This window comes from Gavia stellata, chromosome 22 (assembly GCF_030936135.1).
Source record: "Gavia stellata isolate bGavSte3 chromosome 22, bGavSte3.hap2, whole genome shotgun sequence".
Lineage (NCBI taxonomy): Eukaryota > Metazoa > Chordata > Aves > Gaviiformes > Gaviidae > Gavia > Gavia stellata.
The window spans coordinates 13967698-13992374 of NC_082615.1; the positions used below are offsets into that span (position 1 = coordinate 13967698).

At 65.2% G+C, this 24677-nt stretch overlaps 1 protein-coding gene across 3 annotated transcripts; it reads left to right on the forward strand.

Moving 5' to 3' along the window:
* Window positions 1-16944: 16944 nt before the first annotated feature.
* Window positions 16945-24313, forward strand: RBFOX3 (RNA binding fox-1 homolog 3). Of its 3 annotated transcripts, none has more exons than XM_059828323.1 (11): window positions 16945-17190; window positions 18103-18240; window positions 18759-18812; window positions 19337-19429; window positions 20624-20684; window positions 20968-21021; window positions 21381-21513; window positions 22115-22154; window positions 22760-22827; window positions 23159-23237; window positions 24269-24313. In XM_059828323.1, exons 1-11 carry the CDS (start codon window positions 16978-16980, stop codon window positions 24311-24313), a joined length of 978 nt encoding a protein of 325 aa, XP_059684306.1. In that variant the 5' UTR covers window positions 16945-16977. The 3 variants fall into 3 exon arrangements, with proteins under 3 accessions (XP_059684306.1, XP_059684304.1, XP_059684305.1); XM_059828321.1 differs by having other exon boundaries at window positions 16963-17196; XM_059828322.1 differs by having other exon boundaries at window positions 16978-17196; window positions 18106-18240.
* Window positions 24314-24677: the final 364 nt, after the last annotated feature.

Genomic DNA, 24677 nt, shown 5'->3' on the forward strand with positions numbered 1-24677 from the left:
CCCCAGGATGCCGGGCTCCCCCCAGCCCCCCTTGCCAAGAGGGGCTGGCAGGCAGGCCGAGGGGCTCGCAGGCTGCCGGGAGCAGGCCCCGCCTGGGGTTCACACGCCTTTGCGCTTGGCAGGGCTGAGCCGCCGGTGCCCCGGGAGCGCAGGCAGAGCCGAGGCTGCAGCTCCTCTCACAGGGAAGGCCAGCGGGCTGCTGGCCCTGCCCGCCGTGGCGCGAGCCCGTGGCGGCGCAGCTCGTGGCTGCCGGGGCCGTGCGTGCTGCAGGCGTGAGCAGGTATGTGCCTCTCCGGGGAGGCGGAGCTGGGTCTGCTGCATGGCTCCCTGCCCGTCCCTGCCAGCGCGGCCGTCCCTGTCTGCGTGTGTGTCTCCCGAGGAGAGCGTGGTGTGTGTGCACGTGTCCGGCTGTGTGTGCGTGGGGGAGTCCCGCGGCTGCCCAGCGTGGCGGCGAGGCGCTGCCATCGCGGGGGCTGCACAGCTGGAAGTGCCGGCTGCTCGGCACGGCTTCCTGGGTTGCCCGTGTTGCATCACCGAAACTCCCGGTAAGACCCTTCTTCCCTCGGGAGCCAGCGCCGGGAAGAGAGGCGGTTCTGCCAGCTCGGCCCCATCCTGCCCGCCTGCTTCCCCCATGTGGCAGCGCGTGGCCGGGGGCTGCGAAGGGGCTGCCCGGGCGGCGGGGAAGCCATCTGCAAGCGGCGGCGGCGGAGGGGTTAAGTGCGGGATCAGCTGTTCTCATGTCATTACGGATTCTCTTCATTTTATACAGAGCTCTGTTTGATGTCTGAATGCACAGGGGACTCCCCCTCCTCCTCCGACTCCCACCCCTTTTATTTCGCTCCCTCGCCCTCTCTCCCTTCCTCCTCCCCTTCCTTTCTCTCTCCCCGCTCCCGCTCTGGCTCACACACACCCTTTGCAGACCGTGCGCTCAGTGCCAGTGTCTAATGGCACCGAAGTGAACAGGCGAGCGCTGCTCCCGGGGCGCGCGGCACAGCCGGCCTGCCGCAGATGAATCCCTCCTAACTAGCGCCGAGGGGTCGGGAGGGACGGCCGAGGAGGGGAGAGCCCGAGGGGCGAGCCGGGAAGACGAGGATAGCGGTGTGCGGAAGAGGACGGACCCGCGAGCAGCTTCACGGCTACCTGTCGACACATGCTGTGCTCCATGGCTAACTCGGGCTGCCTCCTTGTCTCCAACTCAGGCATGCTTCCTCACTCTCTCCCCTGTCCTCCAGCCTTCCTCTACCTCCAACAGGTAAGTCACCCTCTCCGGGGGATTTTTTTGCTTTCCGGTTCACACGTGGTTCTGGCCGGTTCCCTCTCGGCGGAGGGTCAGAGCTTAACTGCTTCCTCCCTGGCCGCGGGGCCTCTCCGGCACCAGCCCCGCGGCACTGGCGAGTTGCGTTGCAGTGGTGGCTCGGGGTCCTCGGCCGCGATTCCTTTGGGGTTTCTCCGGTTTCTCTGCCGAGGCGGCTGGGAGTGCGACCGGGGCCGGAGAGCGGGCTGAGACGCGGGCAGTGCGGCAGGCAGAGCTGCCGGCGCAGGTCCAGCGCTTTCCCTGCCTCGGCGCTGCTGACGTTCGGCAGAGGCGAGGGGCGATGATGGATGCTCGGATAAAGAAATGAAGCTCCTGCGTGGCCTGAGTAGAGCCTCTGGGGAGAAGGGAAGGTGATGAGCTTGTGCATGCACACGCGTGTGCATGTATGTGTGTGTGTGCGTGTGCTGTCACATCGTGCGTGTCTGCAGCCAGGCCACGGGGTCGAGCGTGCGTGGGTTTGTCTCGCTGTCGATAGGAATGTGCTGCAGAGGGACCCAGAGGGGGGCGGCGGGTCCGGGTGAGCCCCAGGACCGGGCAGCCCAGCCAGAGGGTGCCTGGGCCGTCGGTTTGGTCCTTAACTTCTGGCCAGGGTGTGCTGCCCCACGGGGCTGCCCTCGGGTCTCACGCTGGACCCAGCGCACCGGGTTTCCGGGCTCGTCATCCTGGGGGAAGCGCAGCTCAGGAGAGGCAGCGTTTTCTTCAAAAGCCTCTTTGCTGCGTCGGAAATCCCGTCTCCCAGCCAGGCGAACTGCTCCATTTGTGCTTTCAGGACTTTAAAAATTCATAGCATCCTCACCGCACTCGGCATGGCCTGCGCGGCTCACCCAGCAGCCGAGGATAGGCAGCGCGGGTACAAACACTCCCGCCCCAGCAGGGAAGGGCTGGGGAGCGTTTTGGTCCCTCGGGACGTCTGTAGCCTGTGTCCGAGTGGGCTTGCAGCCGGAGTGTGACCGCACTGGTGGTGGGGACAGCGAGGTCCAGGGTCGCTCCATCCGGCGCGCTGGAGCTGGTGCTGCCGCTGGTTATACAAGTGCAGCGGCGGCCGTGGGGTGTGCTCGGGGCCAGGGCGCGCACGGGGGCTGCTGCAGAGGCCGGCCAAGACAGGGCTGTGATTTATTGCACCCTCCTGCAGGCAGAGGCTGGGGAGAGCTGGGGCTGGGCTGGATTTCAGTCTCGGCTTCCCCAGGCTGCGCTGAGGTCCCCGCGGCTGCTCCTAGGCTACCCGGGCACGTCTGACACCAAGCAGAAACTGTCCCCGAGCCCCCACCCAGGAAGGTTTTCTATCCCTCTGAAGGGAGCGCATGGATACTTTGAACCGGCAGCCGGCGCAGGGCCCAGAGCCTCTGTCGGGAGCGGGCGGCAGCGTGGGAGATTTCTCTCTCCGGCTGCGATCCCTTCATCCCCCCGGCATCCCCTCGTCCCCCCGGCATCCCCTCATCCCCCTGGCATCTCCTCGTCCCCCGGCCGTGAGGAGGGGCTCAGGTGCGCCCTGCGGAGCACTCCAGCACGGACCGGCTGCATTGCCTGCCGGCTCCGGGGCTGCGGCTGGAGGCAGCAGGGGCTGGCAGCGTTGTGGGCAGGCGTGGGCTGCCTGCTGCCGGCGCCCAGCTGGGCTGTGCACAAGTGGAGTTTGGGGTCCCTGGGAAGGAGGAGCTTTTCCCCAGTGCATGGCTCTCTGCACCCAGCAGCTCCTGGTTCCCCCATCACCCTGTTTGTTTTAATTTGGCCGTCGTGTTTAGTGTCTCTTCCTCCCCGCTCTCCCAGAAGCCTCCTGCTCCTTGGCAGCAGGTCTGGACTCGTGAGCCAGGAAGGAGGGTTTTATTAAGAGATTTGGAGTTGGATTTTCACCCAGCTAATGAGTGCAACAGAGGCCAAAATCTCCATCCTCTTCCCAGCGCTTGTCCCTTGCTGAGGTTCTGTGCCCAGCGCTTGGGGACGGGGTGTTCCTGGTGCGTGTCACGACAAGGCGTCAGGCAGAGGGACATCACTGGCAGCCGTCGCGTGGGGAAGGGGCCCAGGGCACACGCTGCTGCCGGGCTCCTCGTCGTGCCCAGCTGAGCAATGGGCCTGCATGACACACGGTGTTCACTCTGCAGCAGTGCTTTACCCTGAATTCGCTCTGGGTTTTGGACCTGCACTACTTTATCACGCCTGCCCTAGAGGAGTGTGCAGGGAGCGATGCTGCCTCTGCCCATGGGCGTGTGCCCACCCCGGAGCTAGCCTCTGGCCAGCCGGCTCGACTCCCCTGTGCGCGGCCAGAGACGCTTGGAGGGGTTTAACTGACTCTCCCCAAAGATGTTGTGATGTGGGGTCTGTGGGGGGCTCAGTTTAGACCCCCTGGGTTACGGTTCCCTGTCTGGAGCGTGTGTGTACACAGCAAGGCAGATGTCTGTGCATCAGGCCTGGGGTGGGCAAATACACATGGATGGTGCCTGAGCCCTGCGGCTGCAGGGTCCCATGCTGGCCACCGGCTCCTCCCGTGCCGGGACATGCGTCCGGCTGCGCCAGGCTGGGCTGGCCGGGGGGTCCAAGAGCTGGGGGGCTGTGGGGTCTGCACGCAGTAACTGGCCTTACCCCTTCAGGCATGTGCTCTCCCTGCAGCGAGCTTGTTGGTGTTTGCTGTATTTGTTCCCAAGGAGGCCGCTTGTGTTTCGTAGCTCCCCAGCCCCGGCATTTTTGACAGTGTCAGTATTTGAAGGAATGACCAAGAAATGAAGTTGTCTGCAAAACTTTGATTAGCTCAATGCCAGGGAAAATCCAGCTGCCGACAGACTCTGGCAGTGCAAATGGCTCATCCGAGTGGCTGCGGGTGCCTTGCAGCTCGCTCAGCTCAGCTCTCTCCACGCAGCTGCGCGGCTGCCCTGGTCCCAGCCACGGTAGCCATGGTTTGCAGTGCTCTGCGTGGTGTAGCCGCACTGCGTGCAGGAATCACCCCCCGGCCCTGCTACACTCCAGTGCTGGGGCAGGAGCGGGGCTCCTGGGGGGCTGGGAGGGGAGGGGGCTGCAGGGTGGGCAGTGGGAGAGTGGGTGCGTGCCTGCGGAGGAGCAGCCCATGCTGTTGGGGCAGGCAGGAGCACCGTGTCCTTCGGTGGGGCTTGGTGGTAACGTTTAGCTCTTGCTCAGCGAGGACCTGGGCTCAGAGAGAGACTTTGGCGGCTGTGTTTCGTTGACAGAGGAATGGGTTGCTGTTCCAAAACTGTCCCCGCTGTAATTATAAGCGAGCAGCTAATCGCTCCAGGACGAGGCACGGTGCTGGCCTGGAACAGACCCGGGCTCTGAGGCTCAGCATCGGTGTCGGAGCACGGCGCAGACCTGGGTGCAGGCAGTGATGTGTGTACGGGGCTGGATGCGGGCGCAGGTTGATGTGCAGGTGAGCTGAAACCTACTGCAGAGCTGCCCTCGAGGTGCTGCTCGCCAGGGCGTCCCCGGTGCCCGCGGTCGCAGCCCGCAGCGCAGGAGGCTTCTCTGAGCAGCGCCCGGCCCGCTGGGAAACAGCCTCTGCAAAAGGCTGCTTGGAAAATTCCTTTCCAAAAGGGCTGCTGCCAAGTTTAGCATATTATATTTTTAGGGAGCAAGTCTATTCCGAGCAATATTGTAGCGTGTTGCAGCAGTGGGTTCTTTTCAAACCTGGTTTCTCCCCCTGCTTGCGCGTCGCGCGGATGTGAGACCCGGCACGGCGGCTCCCGGCTCCGGCCGAGCGCCCGCACTGCAGCGGCTGCCTTGCTTGCACAGCAGAGGAGAGGCTTTAAAGCTGCAAAAAACACGCTTTTCCTTTCTTTTAATATATTGAAAACACTGACATTAATTTTAGCTTTGCAAAGCTGGTTTTCCCACAATAGCTGTAATTTAGGCCTACACTGCCTGGCGATGCTCTTTTTATAGGTATATTCCTATTTTAGTACTATAGTGATGGGTGAATGAGTAGATTAAATTAGATTTAGTATCTATCATTCTTTAAAGCATTACAGGCGGCCGGTGGAGGGGTACGGTTTAACAAAGAAGAAAGGCTGATTAGGAGCGCAGGCACAGGCTGCCCACGCCGGCTCCCACCACCCCCGGCCCCTGTCTGCCCCCGGCCCGCAGCCGCCCTTGCTCAGGGCCCAGCGTGAAATAGGAAAGTGCATTTGAAACCAGATTTTCCTGCGCTGCCCCGGGGCTGGGACGGCTCCGGGGTGTGTAGCCGGGGCCAGGTGGGATGCCTGGGCTGGCGGGGCCGAGCACCCGGGTCTTCTTGCTTCTCCAGGGATCTGCAGAGTCACGGCGGTGACTTGGCTCCCCGGCTGCTCTCCCCATGGCGCGAGCGCTGCCGCCGGCTCCTGCCCGAGTCCTGCTGCTGCCGGCCCCGGATGGGACTCCAGCGCCTGGGTGCATTGCGTCTGTCGCACCAAAGGGACCTTGGCAGCGAGGCCCTGCCGGCACTAACGCCGGCGTGAGCGCGGTGGCTCTGCGGGCAGCGGGAGTGATGCTGCCCCATTCCCAGGGCTTGCCTCTGTGAAATGATGGGCTTCGTTGTGGAGCTGAAGAGCAGCGGGGGCCCTGAGGGGCACATCGTCCCCTCCAGAAAGGGCATTAGTCCCTTAGGTGCTGCTGGTATTGGCAAGTGGGCACGCTGGGCAGGCATGGGGCTGGGCTGCTGGGAGGGTGCAGAGACGTTTGGGAAAGCGCCGACATGGGGGAACGCTGGGAAGGGTGCCTTGGTATAGGAGGAGATCCAGATGTCCGAGGAAGGAGCTGGGTCTTCCCAGTGCTGGGACGCCCAGGCTGGGGCAGTGGGGCAGAGGAGGCTCCGAGCCTGTGGAAAGCCACGGCTGCAACGCTCCCGCTGGGGCCATGGCAGCTGGGCCAGTCCGGCCTCATCCAGCCGGGCAGCAGGGCACGGAGCAAGGAGCCGGGCTGAGCGGGGAGCGCTGTGGGTCAACTGCAGCCCCCAGCGAGAGCCCAGGGGTGCAGGTGGAGCATGGGCGCAAGCCCTTGGTGCAGGACGCACACGGGCATCTGCGTGCTGGGCAGGGCTTCGAGGCAGTGCAGGCACATCCCTGCTCACACCGGGGTCTCGGCACACTGAGGCTGCTCCCTGCAGGAACGGCTATCGCCCGGTGAGCCCCACTGTGCCAGTGTGAGCACCAGTGAGAGCCCGACAGTGTACGACCAGGGGATTCTGCAATCCCAGCCATGCCATGACTAGCTTGGTGAAATGCCACTGCTGTCAAGTGGACTCGGAGTGCCAGGCTGCCCGCAGGACTTCACACCTCTGCTGCCCGCAGGCAAGTGTGGCTATACTGAGGGCAGCTCTAGCAGAGCTTTAACCTGCACCACCTTTCTCGACGTTCATCCAGCCAGGCAGGAACAGCCGTCTTCCCTCGCTCCCTGGGGCGAGGGCCGCAGCAGCGGTGGCACTGCTGGCACTGCAGCCCAGCTGGCAGCTCAGGGAGCAGCACCCCCCGACCCGAGCTCGGTGGGCTGCAGGTTGGGGGACGCACTGGCCTGGGCACAGAGTCTGGCCAGGGAGGGACGAAAGGCGGGTGACAGGGCTTGTGGTAGCTGTTGCAGGACAGGCATCCCGCGGGGCTGTGGGCGTTGCCTGCAGGGGGGTCGGGTGCAGTTCCCAAATCCCCTACAAGCCCTGCTGTCCCTAGCCAGTGTCCCCCCACCCTGGCTCTCGCTTTGCCCCCCCTGGCACCTTCCTGAGCATCCAGCCGGCTCTAGCGGTCGGCAGCCATGGTGTCCCCCAGGGCAGAGCCCCCGCCCCAGGGGCCTTGGCATCCCAGCTGTGCTGCACGGATCTTACAGACAGGGTTTGCACAGCATCAGCAGGATTCGCTCCAGCCCCTGTGTGAGCAGCACTGCTGAGATGTGATCCCTGGCAGCAATAACCTATTAAACAGAGTGAGACGAGTGCTGGAAGGAGACCCAGTCGGAGGAGGCAGTTTGCAGGGACAGTGCCGGGAGCGGCGCTTGGGCAGCCCCCACCTCTGTGCTGGTGCTGCCAGGGTTTCAGTGTGCGGGACTGGCCGGTGCTGCCAGGGAAGGCAAGCAGGCAGTTTGGGGACCTGTCGGGGTCAGTGCCTGTGGACCCGGGTCCCACTCCCACCCTCGGGGATCTCAGCCATTCCCCCTCTGTCAGAGAGCCAGGGGGCTGCTGCGCCCCGGTCCCGGGAGGGCTCCCACCAGCATGAAATGGGTGCTGGGGCTGGAACGTGTCTGCAGAGCCAGGGTGGCCGTGTGCCCCCCGGGTCCCTGTGGCTGGCACCCAGGCGCAGTGGCTGGTGCATGCTGGCAGGGCCGTGCTGGTGGTGGGGCTCACGGCAGGTTGTAGGGGTGGTGGCAGCCAGCGTGCCCGGTGGTGGCCCCACGGTGGCCCTGTGGCAGGGCAGCGAGGCTGGTCTGGCTGCTCCTGCTCCCCCTTGCCGGAGTGCCGGGCTTGCAGCACTTTGTCATGATTTTCCCCCCGTCTCTGAGCGGCGATCCCTCACCGCTCGCATTACCCGAGTAGAAAATGACACATAAGCTGACATGATTGCCGCGGCTCCCAGCGCCCCGCGGCAGCTCTTCCCCAGCAGTGCGGGGACACGGGCAGGGAGGGTGGCGTGCTGCCTGGCCCCTGGCTCCTCACTCTGTGCTCGCCCCTGCCGTCACATCCCCCTCCAGCCGAGCTGCGGCAGAGCCAGGGAGAGGAGAGGAGGGGCCCGGCGGTGCCAAGGCGGCACATCAGTGAAGCTGAGCGGCAAAGCGCCATGCCCAGCTGACCGTGTGCCCCGTCCTGCCCTAGCTGCTCACCTACCCCTCTCCTCCATGCCCGACACTGTGCCAGGGACCACGCTGCTCCCCTGCATCCCCGTGGCCTCCTGCAGCTCTCGGCAGGGCTGGGGAACCCCTGCAGCGCGTGCCTGCCCAGTCTGTTGGCACCCCTTCAGCGGCTTTTGGGCCTGGGTGAGGCCGGTGTTTACCGGCAGATTCCTGTCCCTGTCCTTTCCCCCAGGCTGGCCGGGGACGTGGCTGGGGATGCGCTGCGCTGGCAGGGCTGGAGCTCGAGCCACGGGGTCTGGGCTGTGAGCCGGGGCTGTGCTGGCTGCGTCCCCGCTCCGGCTGCCCAGCAGGATGCACGGGTACCGGGTGTGCGGCCAGCTCGTCCCCCGGCAGCGGGGCTGGTCGAGGCGTGCGGGCAAAGTCCCTCGTGTGGGCAGGAGCTGCCCAGGGAGGGAAGCAGGGGAAGGACGTGCAGGTCCTGCTTTGGTGCAGAGATCAGAGAGCCCAGGGTAAGCTGAGCTCTGGCTCTGGGACAGGGTCCCCCACGGGAGTAGCTGCGGGGCTGTCCCTGCGTGTGCCCGGAGCAGCGCTGGCACCGGCTGCGGAGGGCAGCAGCCCCCAGCCTGGGGGGATCCCTCGTCCTCCCCCAGCTGCGCCCGCTCAGCGTCTCCCTGCCACGGTGCCGGCCGCAGCCTTCAAACGGCTCTTGTATAAAATCAAAAATGGGGAGAGAAGAGCAGGAGCAGGCGACAGTGGCAGCTTATTTGTGATCTGCATTGTGTGGGGAGCTCTTAATTAGAGCTAATTAGACTAATTAACTTGCAAATGAGAAACTCATCTTTTTCTCCTTTTCTTTCACAAGAAAAAATAAAAAAGACGAACAACAAGATAAATATTGAGGCTAATTGCTTTGTACCTGCTGTAGAGCTCCTCCAGCTCGCTGGACACCCCTCTCCTGACCAGTGTGCCTGCCCGACCTGGTGTGCCGTGGCGTGCCGTGCCTGTCCCTATCCTGGTGTCCTTGCGGTGGCTGTCCCCACTCATGGCTGGTCCCACCACAGGACACGACTGCCCACATCCCTGCAGTCCCCACTGGTGGAGAAGGACCACCCACCGTTGTCTATGCACCCTCGTGCCCCAGTGCCCGGCAAGGATGCGGCACGTGTTCAGGAGCTGGTGGGGGCAGCAGCCTCCATGGCACCAGCCGTTGCCAGGACCCGGCATGCCCTGGCACCCTCCCCACCGAAGCCATCCCATCCCACCCTGGGATCGGAGCAGGGGGAGTTCCCTCTGCAGCACCGCACAGTCCCGGCTGTTTTCCAGCTCTTCCCTCACGGCATCTCTGGTTTCCCCTTCACTCTGCTGCTGCAACACCCCGGGGGCTTTGTTAGCACAACTTGGTTCAAATGTCTGATTAGTCTTTAGGAGATCGAGGGGTCAATTTTCCACAGCTCCTTCCTCTCCATTTAACTAATTTAACTGTGCGATTGTTACAAATTTCATTTTATTATAGCCCTGCTTCTCAGTCCAATTGAATTACCAAAATCTCATTTTCTCAGAAGTGCTGAATATGTAATTAGAGGAAAAATTATGCTTCTGACTGCCTATTAGAGAGGGCTGCGTGAGAGAGTTTGTCCGGGCGCTCACGCAGGTCCGCGGTTCCCCGAGCGCCCACGCTGGCCAGTGCGAGCATGCGTGCGCTTGCGAGGTTGCGCGCGAGCGAGCACCACGTGCGGCTGTGCCAGAGCCCTATCGCGGCGGCGGTGTGACAGTGACAGGGGGCCATGGATGGACTCCTGGGTGTGAAGGGCTTTGCAGCAGCGGGGCCAGGGTCCTGGCAGTGCTGGCTGGGCTCCTCAAGGACCTGCGAGCCATGGGGCAGGGTGCGGGGATGGCGGCTGGAGCCAGCGTGGTGCTCACAGGGGAGGCTTGAGGCCGGCGGACATGGCTGTTCGTCCTGCTGCTTGCTGTGTCTTGAGCTGTCCAGATCCAGCCGGGCTGGACTTGGCTGCCGGTAGCTCCGGCAGTGCTGCACAAGGGCCGCGGCCGCGGGGAGCCGACGGGGGCAGCTGGTGGGGGCAGCGCTGGACCCTGGGCAGGAACAGCTTCTCGGCAGGTGCTGGGAGCAGCCAGAGAAGCGAGCCCAGCGCTGCACCTGCGCTTGTCTTACGAAACCCAGGGCAGGGCTGGGAGCTGGCAGCCCCACCCTCGGGCACTCACAGTGGCCTGGGCACCCTGGACCCCACTCCCTGCACCCGCAGCGGGACCCGCTCAAGGGCCTGGGAGGGACCGTAGCCACCCATGCGCCTTCGCTCAGCAGTGTGGGCTGGGACGCCCGAAGGTGCCCTGTCCCCTCCAGAGCCCCTCTGTGCCTCTCTCTCTGGGTGCACCGGGGACGAGGCTCCCTGCAGCCCTTCCCAGGGCAGCAGCTGCTCTCTAGACCCCCCAGCCCCTGCCAGTGGTGGGGAGGCAGTGGCTGGCGCTGGCCAGCCGTGGCTTGGTCACCCTGGTGCGCAGAGCCGTGCGGTGCATGGGCACCCGCATCCGACGCTCTGGTGTCTGAGGAGCAGGTAGCTCAGGTGGATGCTGCCGAGGACTCGGGTCCTCTCCAGCCCATCCCTGTCCCTGGGCTCTGCAGCCAAGCTTGTGCCTCACGTGCTCACCTGTCGCAAACCCTTTGGTGGCCGTCGGGGACGAAGCACTGCTGGGAATCCCGGCCAACACCGCGTATGCCAGGTCAGCATTGCTCCAATGTGCGTGCAAGAAGAGCTGTGCCGGGGGGGCCAGCCTGGCTGCTGCCCTTCAGCAGCATCTGCTCAGGGCTGGGAGCTGCTGCGGGTGAGCCCTGGCACCGCCAGCAATGCCGGGCCGTGCTCAGGAGGGAGGAGAGTGCCACGTGTCCCAGAGCTGAGGTTCGCCCGCTTGCTGCGGGCCTGATCCTGTCATGTCTCCGGCAGTGATGCAGCCTGGTCCCTCCCCAGTGCAGTGGCACAGGTACACGCGAGCCTGGGAGATGCCAGCCACGCGCACGCGAGGGGCGGCCAGGAGCCCCCCCAAGCACCCCCGTCTCGCCTCGGTTACACAACATTATCATTTCATAATACTCTGAAATATACATGAAGTTGGCTGAATGCAGATGAAATTGCACCATTTACTTCATGAATATTTCATGCAGCCTCAGCTCCAAAGTTTCCGGCTGGCGGAGCCAGGAGCGGGGGCCGGACCCTGCTCCCCCCATGCCCTGCGCAGGAGGTGACGGGGACGCACGGCAGGTCTGCGCCCGGCGCCTGGGCTGACGTCTCGTCTCCCCTCCTGCTGGGTATTGCATGGCTGCCGCGTCCTTCCTCCCCGGGCTCCCGTGGGCAGAGGGGAAGCAGTGTCTGGCCCTGGCCGTGCCCTGGCCCCCGTAGCCGCCGCAGCCGGGTTCTGCTGGCAGGGGCTGACGGGACTGAGGGCAGGAGCCGGCCCCATTGCCCTGGGCCGGCAAAGGGCAGCTCCCTTCTTGCAGGGTCCTGGCATGGGGAGTGGGGGTCAGAAGGTGCCAGGACAGTGTGTGGCAGCCCAGAAAAGTGGTCTTTTTCCTAGGCCAGCAGGCTGCCCTGCCTTCCCCCTGCTCCTCCTCCTCTCGCGCCATCGCTCCTGTCCCTCCGGTCCTGCCTGTTCTCTCCAGCCCCAGTGCTCTTTGCAGAGCTTCCCACTTGAGCATCCCTGGCAGATGCCATTAGCGGGCTCTCAGCCCTCCCCTGCCTCCTCGTTAATGAAGACATTAAGCACGGCGGCTGCTACCTCCGGCCTCTGCAGCTCCTCACCTCCTTGCACAGCTCCTTCCCGGGGGGGTGATTCCCCCGGTGTCCCCCCCCAGCTCTCTGTGGCGCGATGGCCCCTGTTCTGGGGAGGAGAGGAGAAGCGACCCACCGCCATCTCCCGCCAGCTCCCACGGCAGGCAGGGCTTGTCCCTCCTGGGGCCCGGGACGTCCCTGCAGTGAGCACCCTGACCCCACTCTCCCACTGCAGCCTGGGGCTCTGTGGCTGGTGCATGCTTAGGGCCGGGCGCGCTGCTTTGTATGGATGGCGCAGCATTTTGGGTAATGAAATATTCACAGGTCAGTGATTCCTTGAGAAATGACGGGGATCAGTCAATTCCTTTTCAGGGAGTAATTTTCTTCCCCTTCACGGCCTCTGTTTCATGTTGACAGTCATTAGCATGAGCGAGCGGCTGGATCGAAAGGGGGGACGTTATGGCTGTCACGCAGATGAGCCGTGCCTGGCACGGCCTCACGGCAGCCCGCAGTAATGCCACAGCTGCGTGGCCCCTGGGTGCCTGGGGGGCAAGCGGGGCCATGCGAGGACCCTCCTGCCACCCGCCGGAGCATTTGCTGAGGTCGTCTCTGCTGCCCGGTGCAGCATGGCACTGCTGCACCGCCCTGCTGCACCGCCCTGCTCCGAGGCAGCGGGCGCGAGGGTGGATGCTCCCATCGGCCTGCTGTGCGCTGCCCCAGTCCGTCCCCAGTTCTGCGTCCTGCTGGCAGCAATGCGCTGCAGACCTGTTGCAGCAGTGAGCAGCTGCCCTGGCGCAAGCAGGGTCGGGTGCTCTCGGGGGATTGCTCAACACCTTTCTTCGCGCTCGGCTCTGACCTTGGGCTGTCTCGCCGTGCGGCCAGGGGATGCCCTGACAGTGAGAGAGCAAGCAGGAGCCAGTCTGGGTCAGGGTAGTGTGCTTGCTGCCTGCACTGCCTGCAGGATGTGCTGCCCGCTGAGGCTTTGCAGCTTGGAGGAACATCTTGGCAACCTCCTTGGATGCCGTGGTGGGGTTAGGACCCCAGCCCCTTGCTGCACCCCTCGGCGGGTGGCTGGTTCTGGGTGGAGGGAGCAGGACAGCCGCAGGCATCGGGGATGGGAGCTGGGCTGGCTGCCCACAGCTGCCTGCGGATCCGCTGTGCCTTTGCTTCCTGGACACCCGCGGCTGCAGGCTCCTCAGTGCACGTTGCTCTCAGGGCTCCCTTCTCGTTGGCGGTGGGGAGGTGTGCGGTGATGGGACTGTGCCCCCTCCCCAGCTGCTCCGGGGTTTAGCACACTGCTGTCCAGCCAGGCTGCACGTGTGCCATGATCAGGCAGTGCCGTGCCACCCCTGCACCAGCAGCACTGGCCTGAGCGTGGCATGCAGGAAGGGCGCATTTGTGGTGGCCACAGGGTTGCGAAGCAGCCCCAGGACAGGCTGGCGCCTGGCTGTAAATCATGACCGTGTGTGCAAGCAGAGGCTCTGGCTGAGCGTGGGCATGGCTCGCTGGCTGGCCTTGCGGGACAACTGTGGGGCCACCACGCTGCCCGTCCGTGGCCAGAGGTGGGTGGCAGCGGGTGACGGTCGCTCATGAGTGGTTGATAACTCAGGGGAGCTCACACACTGCACCTTCATACCATGCCGGCAGGACGCCCATTGCGGGTGAGGTATGGCAGCACATTGCAGGGTGCCCAGGGCCAGCGGGTCCCCTCTCGTTAGTGCAGGCGCTCTGCGCTTGGCTAATTGCTCAGGCACGTCCTCTGCGTTTGGGGGCTCCTGACGTGTTATTTTCTTAAAAAGGAGCAAATGTTAAAAATGGCGTCGTCAGCCCCGAGCTGACAGGCACAATCACCAAAGTGCGGCGTCGGCAGGAACCGGCCCCACGCGCTAAATGACTTGAAAGGAAATGGCCTGGATTGTGCTGAGGAGGCAGAGTGCGGTGGGGAGAAAGCAAGTGGAGCAAACAAAAAAACTTCATTAATTAAAGAAACTCGTTAATGAGGGACATTTAATCAGCTAAAGATGATATCCACCCCCTGCCTGCTGCGGCAGCCACTGCGCAGGGCTGGTGGTGCGGGGCTGAGCCGCGGGCAGGGCAGGGCAGGGGATGCCGTGTAGGGGACACCATGCAGGGGACCTCAGGGTCCCACTGGCTCTATCTTCCAGGGCAGGGCTCGGGGAGCGGCGTCCCACAGCCGGCTGGATGGAGCCACTCTTGGGGGGCTCCCCTGGCCCCGGGCTCCTTGGTGCGGTGCTCTGCCAAGGAGCCGGGAGGCAGCGGGACACCCGCCAGCCTGTGGGACGCAGCAGCATGTGCTGCGCTTCCCAGAGCCGCTTCTCCCCTTGACAGCGAAGGCCTCAACTCCCCATCCCAGCCTCTCTGCTGCCATCCCTGGGGCCGTGGTGTTTCGGCACAGGGCCATGCCGCAGCCCTGCTGGTGTCCCGCCTGGGCAGACGGGCAGCACAGGTGGTAGGGTGCTGCTCGTGCCCCCGTGCTTTGTTAAATACTGCCAGCTTTGCTCTGCACTCAGTCTCGGGCACCGCACTAATCTCCTGTCTCAATTACTAAACGAGGGCCATGGGCCATTAATAATCAGAATTTCTTTTAATGCAAGTGCAGAAAGCCGCCCCACAAAGCACCGTGCAGGAGCATCCCCTGCGCCCCCGGGAGGGACATGCGGTGCGCGAGCAAGGGACGCCTGTTGGAGCCGCTGTCCCTGGCACCCATGGGCCGGCACTGTGCCATGGGCTCTCCGCAGGGCAGGGCACCCCAAGCTGGGAGCACCCGGCTGCAGGCTGGTGCCATCTGGCTGTCTCCCCTGGGGTGCAGAGGTGGGTCCCCAGGGCCCCCCAGGCACTCGGCGCAGGGAGGGACCCAGAGAAGGGGCTGCTCCTGGTGCCGGCTCAGGGGCTGCTGTGGGGCCGGGGCCCCAGTAACCCTCCCGGGAGGAGCAGAGGGGCCCCAGCACTGCCTGGGGCTGCCTGGGGACGGGGCTTTTCCCACGCTGCAGGCAGCCCAGAGCAGCTGGTGGGGGAAGATGCAGGCAGCGCGGGATGCGGACCTGAGCAGCAGCCGTTGCCCCGTGACGTCAACAAGCATCTCGCAGCCAAACCCGTCGCCATCCCCCTTCCCGTGGGGCCCTCATCCCTGGCAGCCCCCAGCACTGAGCCGAGCAGCCCCATCCCTGCCCAGGGATGGACGGGCAGCGCTGGCCGGAGGAAGGCGCTGGGAGCCGTAGATCTGCACCTCTGCAGCACCAGCAGCCCCAGCGACAGCGAGCAGCAAAACAGGGGAACCTAATGGTCCCTGAATGAAATAATACTTGGGCTGACAAGCACTGCGACAGCCCTAATTAATAACAGATATGAACGTGGCTGTCGGGACAGGCTGGCGAGGAGCCAGTGGGGCCCAAGACCTGGGCAGGTGGGGACGGTCCCTGCCCCAGCACCCATCTGCATCCCCCTGCCCGCTGGCTCTTCCTGCCAGGGCAGCAGTGCCCATCCCGGCTGTGATGGTGGCGGATCCTGCCTATGGTGACAGTAAGGACGAGTGTCCAGTGCTGAGCATGCAGCAGAGCTGCAGGCTGCTCCAGCTGCTGGCTCCATGCACACAGGCAGGGAGGGTTGAGCACTGGGCGTCAGGGAGGCAGGCAGGGAGGGTCAGGTGCTGGGAGCGTGACCGCAGTGACCATTCGGTGTCTGCCTGCTCCCCAGAGCAGGCTCAGGTGCCGGGGCCAGGCTGAGCGCAGGATGGAAACCCTCCAGCCTGCGAGGTGGGGTTTGCACCTGCGGCACAAGCAGGAGTGTTGCCCCGGCTGCCCAGCTTGGGGGCAGTGCCGGGGACGGGGCTCCGCCGTCCTGCAGCATCGGCAGCCCCGGGCCGCGCTGGCAGGTGCATCTGGCTGGCGCGTCCCCGGGCAGCTGAGTCAGCACGGGAAGGCGCTGGCGAGCCTGCCAATGACTTGCAGATCTGTAGCAGGATTATTCACGCTGGGTTTGCATGTGGTCCCTGCCGTGCCCCCGGCATGGGCTCTGCTACCTCCCTCGCAGGCACGACGGCCCTGCCAGCTGGGGGACGGCGGCTGGCAGCACAGCCCCCCTGCCATCCCTCCGCACCATAAATCGGCCGCACACACAATTAAGGAGCTTGTCTCCACTGGCTGAGCCACAGATGTATTTCATGGGCGAGAAGCTGCTGCGGCGGGTTGTAAAGCATCCGAGGGGCTGCCAGCACTGCCCCACACACTGGCTGAGGCGTTTGCAGCCTCTCGGCTGCTGGTGGGGGCTGCTGCCATGTGCCGTGGTGGGTCTCTCTGTGCGGCAGCTGGTGCAGCACACACGTGTGCAAGGGGGGAGAGCCCGCGGGTGCATGCAGGGCTGTGAGGATGGGCGGTGGGTGGGTGTGCAGGAGAGGCGCAGGCTGGCAGCCCCACGCTGCCTCCCCAGCAAGCAATGGGCAGCCCTCAGCTCGTGGCGCAGGTGCAGCTCACCCCGTTTGACCGGGGCGGCCAGGCCAGCTGTGTTAGAGCAAAGGGCCTAATCAAATATTTAGCAGTTAATTGATCCGTATCTGGTGTTTGCCAAGGGACCATCGGCATCCATCCTCTTCCCGGCCGCCTCTCCCTGCCTCCCCAGCCCCACTCCCCTTCACTGCCACCGGGACACAGGGTTTGCTGCCGGCGGGCGCTGATGCTGTGCAGCCCCACCTGGAGCGATGCTGCCAGCCTGGCTTTGCTTTGCCCCATGTTGGGCTCCAAACTGAGGGCTGCCCTGGTTTCCTTCCCTGAGGAGGGGGTGATGTGCAAGCTCCCCTAGTTAAGCCCCACAGGGGGGGCTTCATCTTCCTGCTGCCGTCGCCCCAGCGCATTGGGCGGGCAGGCCCCCAGAGCGGGATGGGGGCTCGGCTGCGGGCAATGCAACCCAGGAGCTGCTGCGGCACAGAAACAGCCCTGGGTTTTGGGGGGACACCAAAGGCTGGGGCGTGGTGGGGCTGGGGGGCCTGGGGCTGGCTGGGGGGACCAGGACCCCTCCCCGGGGCAGGTCGCAGCCCAGGCACCCCAGGGACGTCGGTGGGTAAGGGGGACGGTGCCACTGTCTCGACAGGGTAACCAGGACGCCACGGCTCCGCCGGACGCGATGGCTCAGCCCTACCCCCCGGCCCAGTACCCCCCGCCCCCCCAGAACGGGATCCCCGCAGAGTACGCACCGCCGCACCCTCACCCCACGCAGGACTACTCGGGGCAAAGCACAGTACCGGAGCACGCCATGACCCTCTACACACCAGCACAGAGCCACGCCGAGCAGCCGGGCACCGACGCCAGCACACAGTCCATAGCAGGGACGCAAACGGTACCAGTAAGGGAGCGGCGTCCGGGGGGGCGGGCAGGGGTCCGAGGGCAGCGCCGGAGCTGCTGGGAGGGGTGCTGGGCCAGCAGCGGTCACTTGGCCATGGTCCCTCAGAGCGCTGGGCTGGGTGCCCCCACCGCGGCTGCCGGTTCTCTCCCTCACAGCCCCCCCGTCATTTCTAATCACTTGTAATCTACCTGCTTGGCTGCCTTCCCACCAGATAGCTTCAATTACGGGGTTGTAATGCAGCGCTGGGGAAAGTGCTGAGCTGAGCACTTCCCAGCCCGGCCGCAGCAGCCCCACGTGTGGGCTCTGCCACCCCCCGCCCTGAGCACACCCGTGTGCCACCGTCACAGCCCCCAGGCACCATGCTGCTGGGTGACCACGGGGACACAGGCCAGTGCGAGGCCACCCGATGCTGGCTGGCTCTCTGCAGCGGGTTGCACCCTGCCCTTTCTCAGACCTTGCCCTCCCCGGGGTGTGCTCCCTGTGTCCCCGCAGCGCTCAAGCCCCCCAGGTCCCCAGCATCACTCGTGGGGCAGGTGATGCCCTGGCCCCCCTGGCAGCACTGGCCAAGGCAGGGAGGTGCAGACACAGCGGGTGGCTGTTTCCCCAGGCTGGGCTTTCCCCAACACCCTGCAGGCAGAGATCCCCTCCAGCATCCCCCCAACTCGCCAGTCTGTGCAGGGTGGTGCAGGGAGCACTGGAACCGCGTACACACACACACACACACACCCCCATGCACCCCTCCTGAGAGTGCGCTTGGTCCGGAGCTTGGGGACCACAGGGTCCGGGCTGTCCCTGGGGGCAGGCAGGGCCAAGCGCAGGGGAGGGGGACAGTCCCCAAGTCCAGACCCCCACTGGGATGTGGAGCTGGCGAGGCTGGGGGCTGATGGCCGGCGGTGCTTCCCACAGCAGACAGACGAGGCGGCACAGACAGACAGCCAGCAGCTACACTCCTCAGACAACACAGACAAGCAACAGCCCAAGAGGTTACACGTCTCCAACATCCCCTTCCGATTCCGGGACCCCGACCTGCGGCAAATGTTCGGGGTGAGTCCAGCCCCATCCAGCCACCCACGTCCCACTGCTCTCCGCTTGGGCACTGCCCCGTGGCACTGCAGGGACCCTGGCACTGTCCTGTCCCGAGGGCCCATCCTGCCCAGCCCAGCCCGCAGCATGCCCGGGCGCCTCCATGCTGCTGCTGACCGGGAGCAGTGGTTTGCAGGATTTGCACCCTGGTTAACATCTGGGCTGTTGGACCAAGGCCAGCGCATGGAGGGGGAGTGACACAGAGCTCTTGTCCCCCTCCCCTTGTCCCCTTCCCAGCCCTCATTAGGTTTCAGAGCAGTGCAGGCTAATGAGATTTTGGGTGACACTCTGCAAGTCCTGGAAGAGGATGCCTCGGGAGGGATGGGGGCCATGCTCGGGCTCTCCGCTGCATGGCACCGAGGGCCCCCAGTCTGGCCCCTGAGGCAGTCCCCTGCCCATCCCTGTGCCAGCAGCCCCGGGTGTGGGCGCAGGGCCGGGGGCTCTGTGGGTGCTCACCCCTCTGCTCTCTCTGCTTGCAGCAATTTGGGAAGATCCTGGACGTGGAGATCATTTTCAATGAGCGGGGCTCCAAGGTGGGTGCTGCCTGTGGCCGGTGCCATTACAGCAAGCCCCGGGGAGGGGCCAGGTGGAGTCGGGATGCCTGGGGACTCCTCTGCCTGCTCTCCCCTTCTCTCCTGCCCCACGGGACCCAGGCACGGGGTACCCCATCTCGGGGCAGCCCCGTCCCGCTGCCCTGCGCTGGCTGGGGAGGCTGTGCGGGTCCCTGTGCCCTGAGCGCCAGAGGGAGGGGAGGGCTCGCTCTGCCCCCCCCTGCACGGGCAGCTCTGTCCCTCTGTGTGTGGATGTCTCTGTTGTATCTTCCCTGCTTTCTGTGCCCCTCTCCCGGACTCTTCTCCCAGCTCGCGGGCGATGCTGGGGCCTCAGCCGGGACCCCCGGACCCAGCGGGGGCCCCGACCCAGGCTCTCCACCTCTGCACTGCAGCAGCCTCATCTCCTGCGCCAGCTCTCCTGATTCACCCCCTCTCTCTCTCTGTCCCCGCACCCTCTCTCTGTCTCTCTCTGTCTCTTTCTTTCTCCTTTTCTCCTCTGCTCACAGGGTTTTGGGTTTGTAACTTTTGAAACTAGCACAGATGCCGACCGGGCACGGGAGAAGCTGAATGGCACCATCGTAGAGGGCCGGAAGATTGAGGTGCTCAGATAAGTGTGCTAGTGCCATGCCTGCGTGTGTGTGCGTCCCCTCTGCCCTGCCTGGGGACTGCAGGCAGGGCAGAGCTGCCCGGGGACCTACAGCAGGGGAGAGCTGGGGCAGGGGACGCTTTGGGACAGCCCCAGGTCCCACCCTGGTCCCGCATGCTCCAGGGGAGGCTTACCCAGCGCGTGCATGCGTCCATGAATGCGGCACAGGAGCATGTGTGCCGGCTGCCGGGAAGGTTGTCACTTGGCGCAAGGAGCATCGAGCTCAAACAAACCTCCCGCGTGCGGGGAGAGCTGGGGCACTGGCCGGGGCTCCGGCTGCGTTTTGCCCAGTTACAGAGGGGTCTGGCGGACCCCAGCTGCCCGCAGCCCCCGTGCCCACTGCGCAGCCACCCTGAGCTCTGCGGGGAGGAGAGGGGCTCTCTGCTCCACGTGCCGTCCCCATCTCTGCTGCACCCGGGAGGGAAGGATGCTGCGCAGGGCTCCCACACCCGCTGTGCAGTCAGCTGCCACACTGCCTAGCCCGAGGCTTTTATTTCTTCAAGCCAGGCAGAGGGATCAGGCTCTGTCCCTTCATTGGCAGCACCTTGCTGATCATCAGCAAGTGGTGGGAAGCAGGGCAGCACGTGGCAGAGGGAGCGGGACGCAAACATCTCCGGCAGTGCTGAGCACAGGGAAGGGCAGCCTGGCCAGGCACAGCGATGCCCCATGGATGGGCACTGCCTGTTGGAGAACATGGTCCAACAAAACCGGGCAGGAGCTCGCAGGTGCTTGCAGGAGTGTCTCTGGCTCCTGCCGCAAGCGCATCCTTCCTGCAGGCAGGGTCAGGTGTGGGGTGGGGACGGGAGGTGGCCAAGGCTGGTGGCAGCATGTCGGGGCTTGGCCTGAGCGCAGCACTGCAGCGGTCGGGGCATTGGCCGCCAGCCTGACTGGCGCTCATCACTGGAGCCGGGGCAGGAGCGGGAGGCCTGGGCTGGCCGGGGGTGCGGGCAGGACTGCGTCACAGCAGGGCAGCTGCAGGCAGAGACTCCTCCCGCATCTCCTCGCGCAGCCTGCGTCCTTCGCTCCAGCATCTGAAGCAGCAGCAACGCGCGCTGAGTGCGGCCAAGCGGGCCCTGGACCGCAGCCTCACCGGCCTCTCCAGCCCCGCTGCCCACAGGCGCTGAGCTCCCGTCCCCTCTCTCTGCAGGTGAACAACGCCACGGCCCGGGTCATGACAAACAAGAAGGCTGCCAACCCCTACACCAACGGTAAGGACCAGCGTGAGGAGATCCAGAGCTGTGGTGGGCAGGGGCGTCCCCGGACACCCGCGCTCCCTCAATGCCAGACTGCTGCTGAGCTCCCGCAGCAAACGCCCACTGCGCCCTTGGGCAGACGCGAGAGCGGCCGCTCCCTGCCCAATGTTGGGGTGCAGGCTCCCTGAGCACCCCATGCCCAGGGACAGGAGCTGTGGCCCCTTAGAGCCTAGCCAGGGGACGGGGGGAGCGCTGCACGGAGGGTGCCCCCGGCCTCACCAGCTCTCTCTGCCCGCAGGCTGGAAGCTGAACCCGGTGGTGGGAGCAGTCTACGGCCCAGAGTTCTACGCAGGTAACGTCAGGTTGGGGCTGGCCCCGCCGCAGGTCCCCCCAAATATGGGCTCTGTGCCGTGTCCGACCCCGCCGCAGGTCCCCCCAAATATCGGCTCTGCGCCGTGTCTGACCCCGCTGCTGCTCTGAGCAGCAAGCAGCATCTGGCCCCTCTCCCCCTCCTGCACCCCTGTGTGCACAGCTCCCCCCGCCCCGTCCCCCCACCCCAGCGTCCCCATGGGGCCATGTCCCCGGCACAGCAGGCCCAGGCGACAGAGGCAGGTTCTGGCATGGGATGGCCCGCGGTGGCTGCGGGGCTCCCAGCTGTGCACTGTCGGGAACTGCTGCGGAAGGCCCACATTTGTCCCCTCCCTCCTGCAGTAACGGGGTTCCCGTACCCTGCCACGGGGACGGCCGTGGCCTACCGAGGGGCTCACTTACGGGGACGAGGACGTGCTGTCTACAACACCTTCCGGGCTGCGCCGCCGCCGCCGCCCATCCCCACCTACGGCGCGTGAGTACCCAGGTGGTGGGGGCCATTGCCTGTCTCGGGGCACGGGGTCCATTTGCTGCCGTGTTGCTCCAATTCTGCTGCTATCAGCATCGGCACTGCTGGGTTCTCGCGCTTCGGGAACGGGCTGCAGCTCCCCCAGCACCTGCCTGGCATCAGGCTCTGTGAAACCCCCCAGGCTGCTGCCCCTCGGGGTGACCCACGTGCTCACCAGCCTCCTGTGCCCCAAAGCACAGATGGTTACTCCAGCTGTGTCAGTTGGTTTAACAGAAATACTCGGTCTCACGGCACACATGGCCACTCCGGTGTCAGGCATGGCCGTGGCGATCTGTGGCTGCTCGGTTGCTCCCAGCAGTGATTGTGTCCTGGACTCTTCCACCCCTGTGGCATCCCCTGCCCTTGGCCGTGCTCTCCACCCATCCCCACACCCCTGCCCTCCCTGCCAGCAGTTCCAGCCTGGGATATGCCCCAAGGCTGCCTGGACGGCCACTCCTCGCCCATCGGCTGCAGTGCTGGAAGCAGCTCCCCCGGTTCACCAGCTTCACCCCGATCCTTCTCGGCCGGTGACACAGGCCAGGCTCTGACACGTCTGCCTCATTTGCAGGGTCGTCTACCAGGACGGGTTCTACGGAGCTGAGATCTACGTAAGTGCGGTGCATGGGGCTGGGCCACGCCTGGGACCCTGTGCCAGGGCGGGGGGCGAGCGGCACCGGGTGGCTCCGCGTTGGACTCTTCCCCCAGCCAGCCCCTTCCCCTGGGGAGGGCAGCCGGAGCCCAGGCGTGAGCGTGGATGTGAGCGCGGCTCCTCTGGAGCGAGCGGGGTGGCACCACCCGGGTCCTGTGCCCCCAGTAAGGTCCCTCATGCAGCCAGCACCACGCAGGATTTATGGCCTCGGCAGGCACTGGTGTGCTGTCTTACACCGGCATTTAACCTCCATATTTAAGAAGCCATTGGCGATATTTCAGGCGGGTGGCTGAAGGATTTATCTAACGTGACACCTCATTAAAGCGATCAGGGAGGTGACATTCTCTCCTCTGGAAATTTAATTTTTTAAGGTTAATGTTTGTGAAAGCTCTGGGGAATGGTAATGAGGCTGGTGTGCACCTGGTGGCACAGGCACCGGCTCCCCGCAGCGTCCCACCGCTGCTCTGTGGCAGTGCCCAGGGGGTGCCCAGCTGCCCTGGCCCTCCAAGCCTCCCCCGGCGGGTGCTGTCCCCCTCCCTGACAGCAGTCTCTCCTCTGCTGCAGGGGGGCTACGCCGCCTACAGATATGCCCAGCCCGCAGCAGCAGCAGCAGCAGCAGCGTACAGTGACAGGTAAGCACCACTGTCCCACGAGTATCGCTCCGGGGCTGGGGGGGAAGCCCCATTTCACCCCCTGCACCACCCAGTCTGACACACCCCAGCTTTTGTGCCCCGCGGGACGAGGACGGAGCCAGGCATGATGAGGGTGTCCTGCAAACCGGGGCCCCTGCGCTCCGCTTGGGCTCCTTCTGGCAGGAACTGGTGCCCAGGCAGGGAGGAGCGGGAAGGTCCCAGGGACTCCCAGGCGCAGCAGGGGGAAGCGGCAGCCGGGGTGGGGGGGCTGCTGAGGGGAGACGGGACTCCGTCCCTGGTCACTAATGCCCACCACTGTGTTTGCTTCTAGTTACGGCAGAGTGTATGCAGCGGCAGACCCGTACCACCACACCATCGGTCCCGCCGCCACGTACAGCATTGGCACCATGGTAAGAGCAGCCCCCGCGGCCTTTTTTTGCTTGCCGGCGCGAGCTGCAGCCAGCCCGGGGAGGGGGGCCCGGCACGGCCGGCACAGCAGCCTGGGGAGCCTGTGGGGTGCAAGGGCAGGTGAGGGATGCGGGGCAGCCCCACACGTAGGGGCTGTGGGAGGGGGAGCTGGCGGCAGTGGCGGGAGCAGCACAGCCTGCCTGGCTCTGTCCACAGGCAGGCAAGAGAGGAGGCCCCCCACACCCTGTGCCTCCACCCCATGTGCCCCATTACGCCTGGCGAGCGGCCGCCCTGCGCAGTCCTGCCCGGGCACGCCACTTCCCGGGGGGCCCAGCTGCCCCCCACGCTGGCTGCCTCGGCAGCACCCCAGGGCCCTGCCCGGGGACAGGGACCCCCTTTCTCATCCCCAGTGTGCAGCCACACGCAGGAAGCACGCGTGTACGCGCCAGTGCCTGCAGCCCACCCACACGCCACGGCTTTTAGCTAGCTTCACAACCAGCATCAAAGATGAAAAATCCCACTCGTGGGCAGGATCTCAAAGCCAAAGCATCTTTTTCTTCCTTTTTTTAACCCACTCACCCCGGCTGGGGCCTGGGTCGGGCTGCGAAGCACTCCTCTGCTCCACCGGCCCCGGGCAGCTGCTAGCGGGGGGCCATAGCTCCTCCGCCCCATGGGGATGGGCAGGGCGGGTACCAGCCCAGCACCGCAGCAGGAACGGGGACGGTATCCTCCGCGGTCACCACAGGCGTGAGGAGGCCTGGCCACGGCGGTGCCGTGCTGGAGGCACCAGGGCTCGGGGCACCCTGCAGCCCCTGGCCCATGCACCACCCCAAGACAGCGCCCGCGGCCATCCCAGAGCCCAGGCAGTGCTGGGCACTCTCGGTCCTGCCCACCCCTCACGTCCCAAGGACAAGCGATTTGGTGTCATAAAGAGGAAAGAAAAAAAAAAAAAAGAAAAAAAAAAAAGGGAAGAACTGGGCTTTGCCTCTCTCTCGAATACTGATTGGCTTTTTTTTCATCTTTGATGTTGCAGGCTAGTCTATACCGAGGAGGGTACAGCCGCTTCACTCCCTACTAGCAAGACAGACACAGCCCCTCCCACCACTAACACTGACTGCTCACTAGCACCAAACCAAACCAGGCAGACAGAGCCGAGGCCGGGCCTCTGGAGGAACCGCGGGCCCTGCCCGGCTGGGCTGGGGCTGGGGCTGCGGCTGGGCTCCGCTGAGCCTCGGCAGCCCACACCCGTAGGGTTACCTCAAGCCGCTCCGTCCTGCCGCCCGCCCGCATCTCCTGCACCGTCCGCCTGCCCTGGCGCAGCCCTGCGCCTCGGTGCTGCCCAGCGCCGCGGGACCCCGGGGTGGCTCCTGCCCCCGGCATCCCTGGGGACCACGGGGAGCGGGGCCGGCCCTCGGCCCCAACGGCACCCCGCTCCCAGAGCC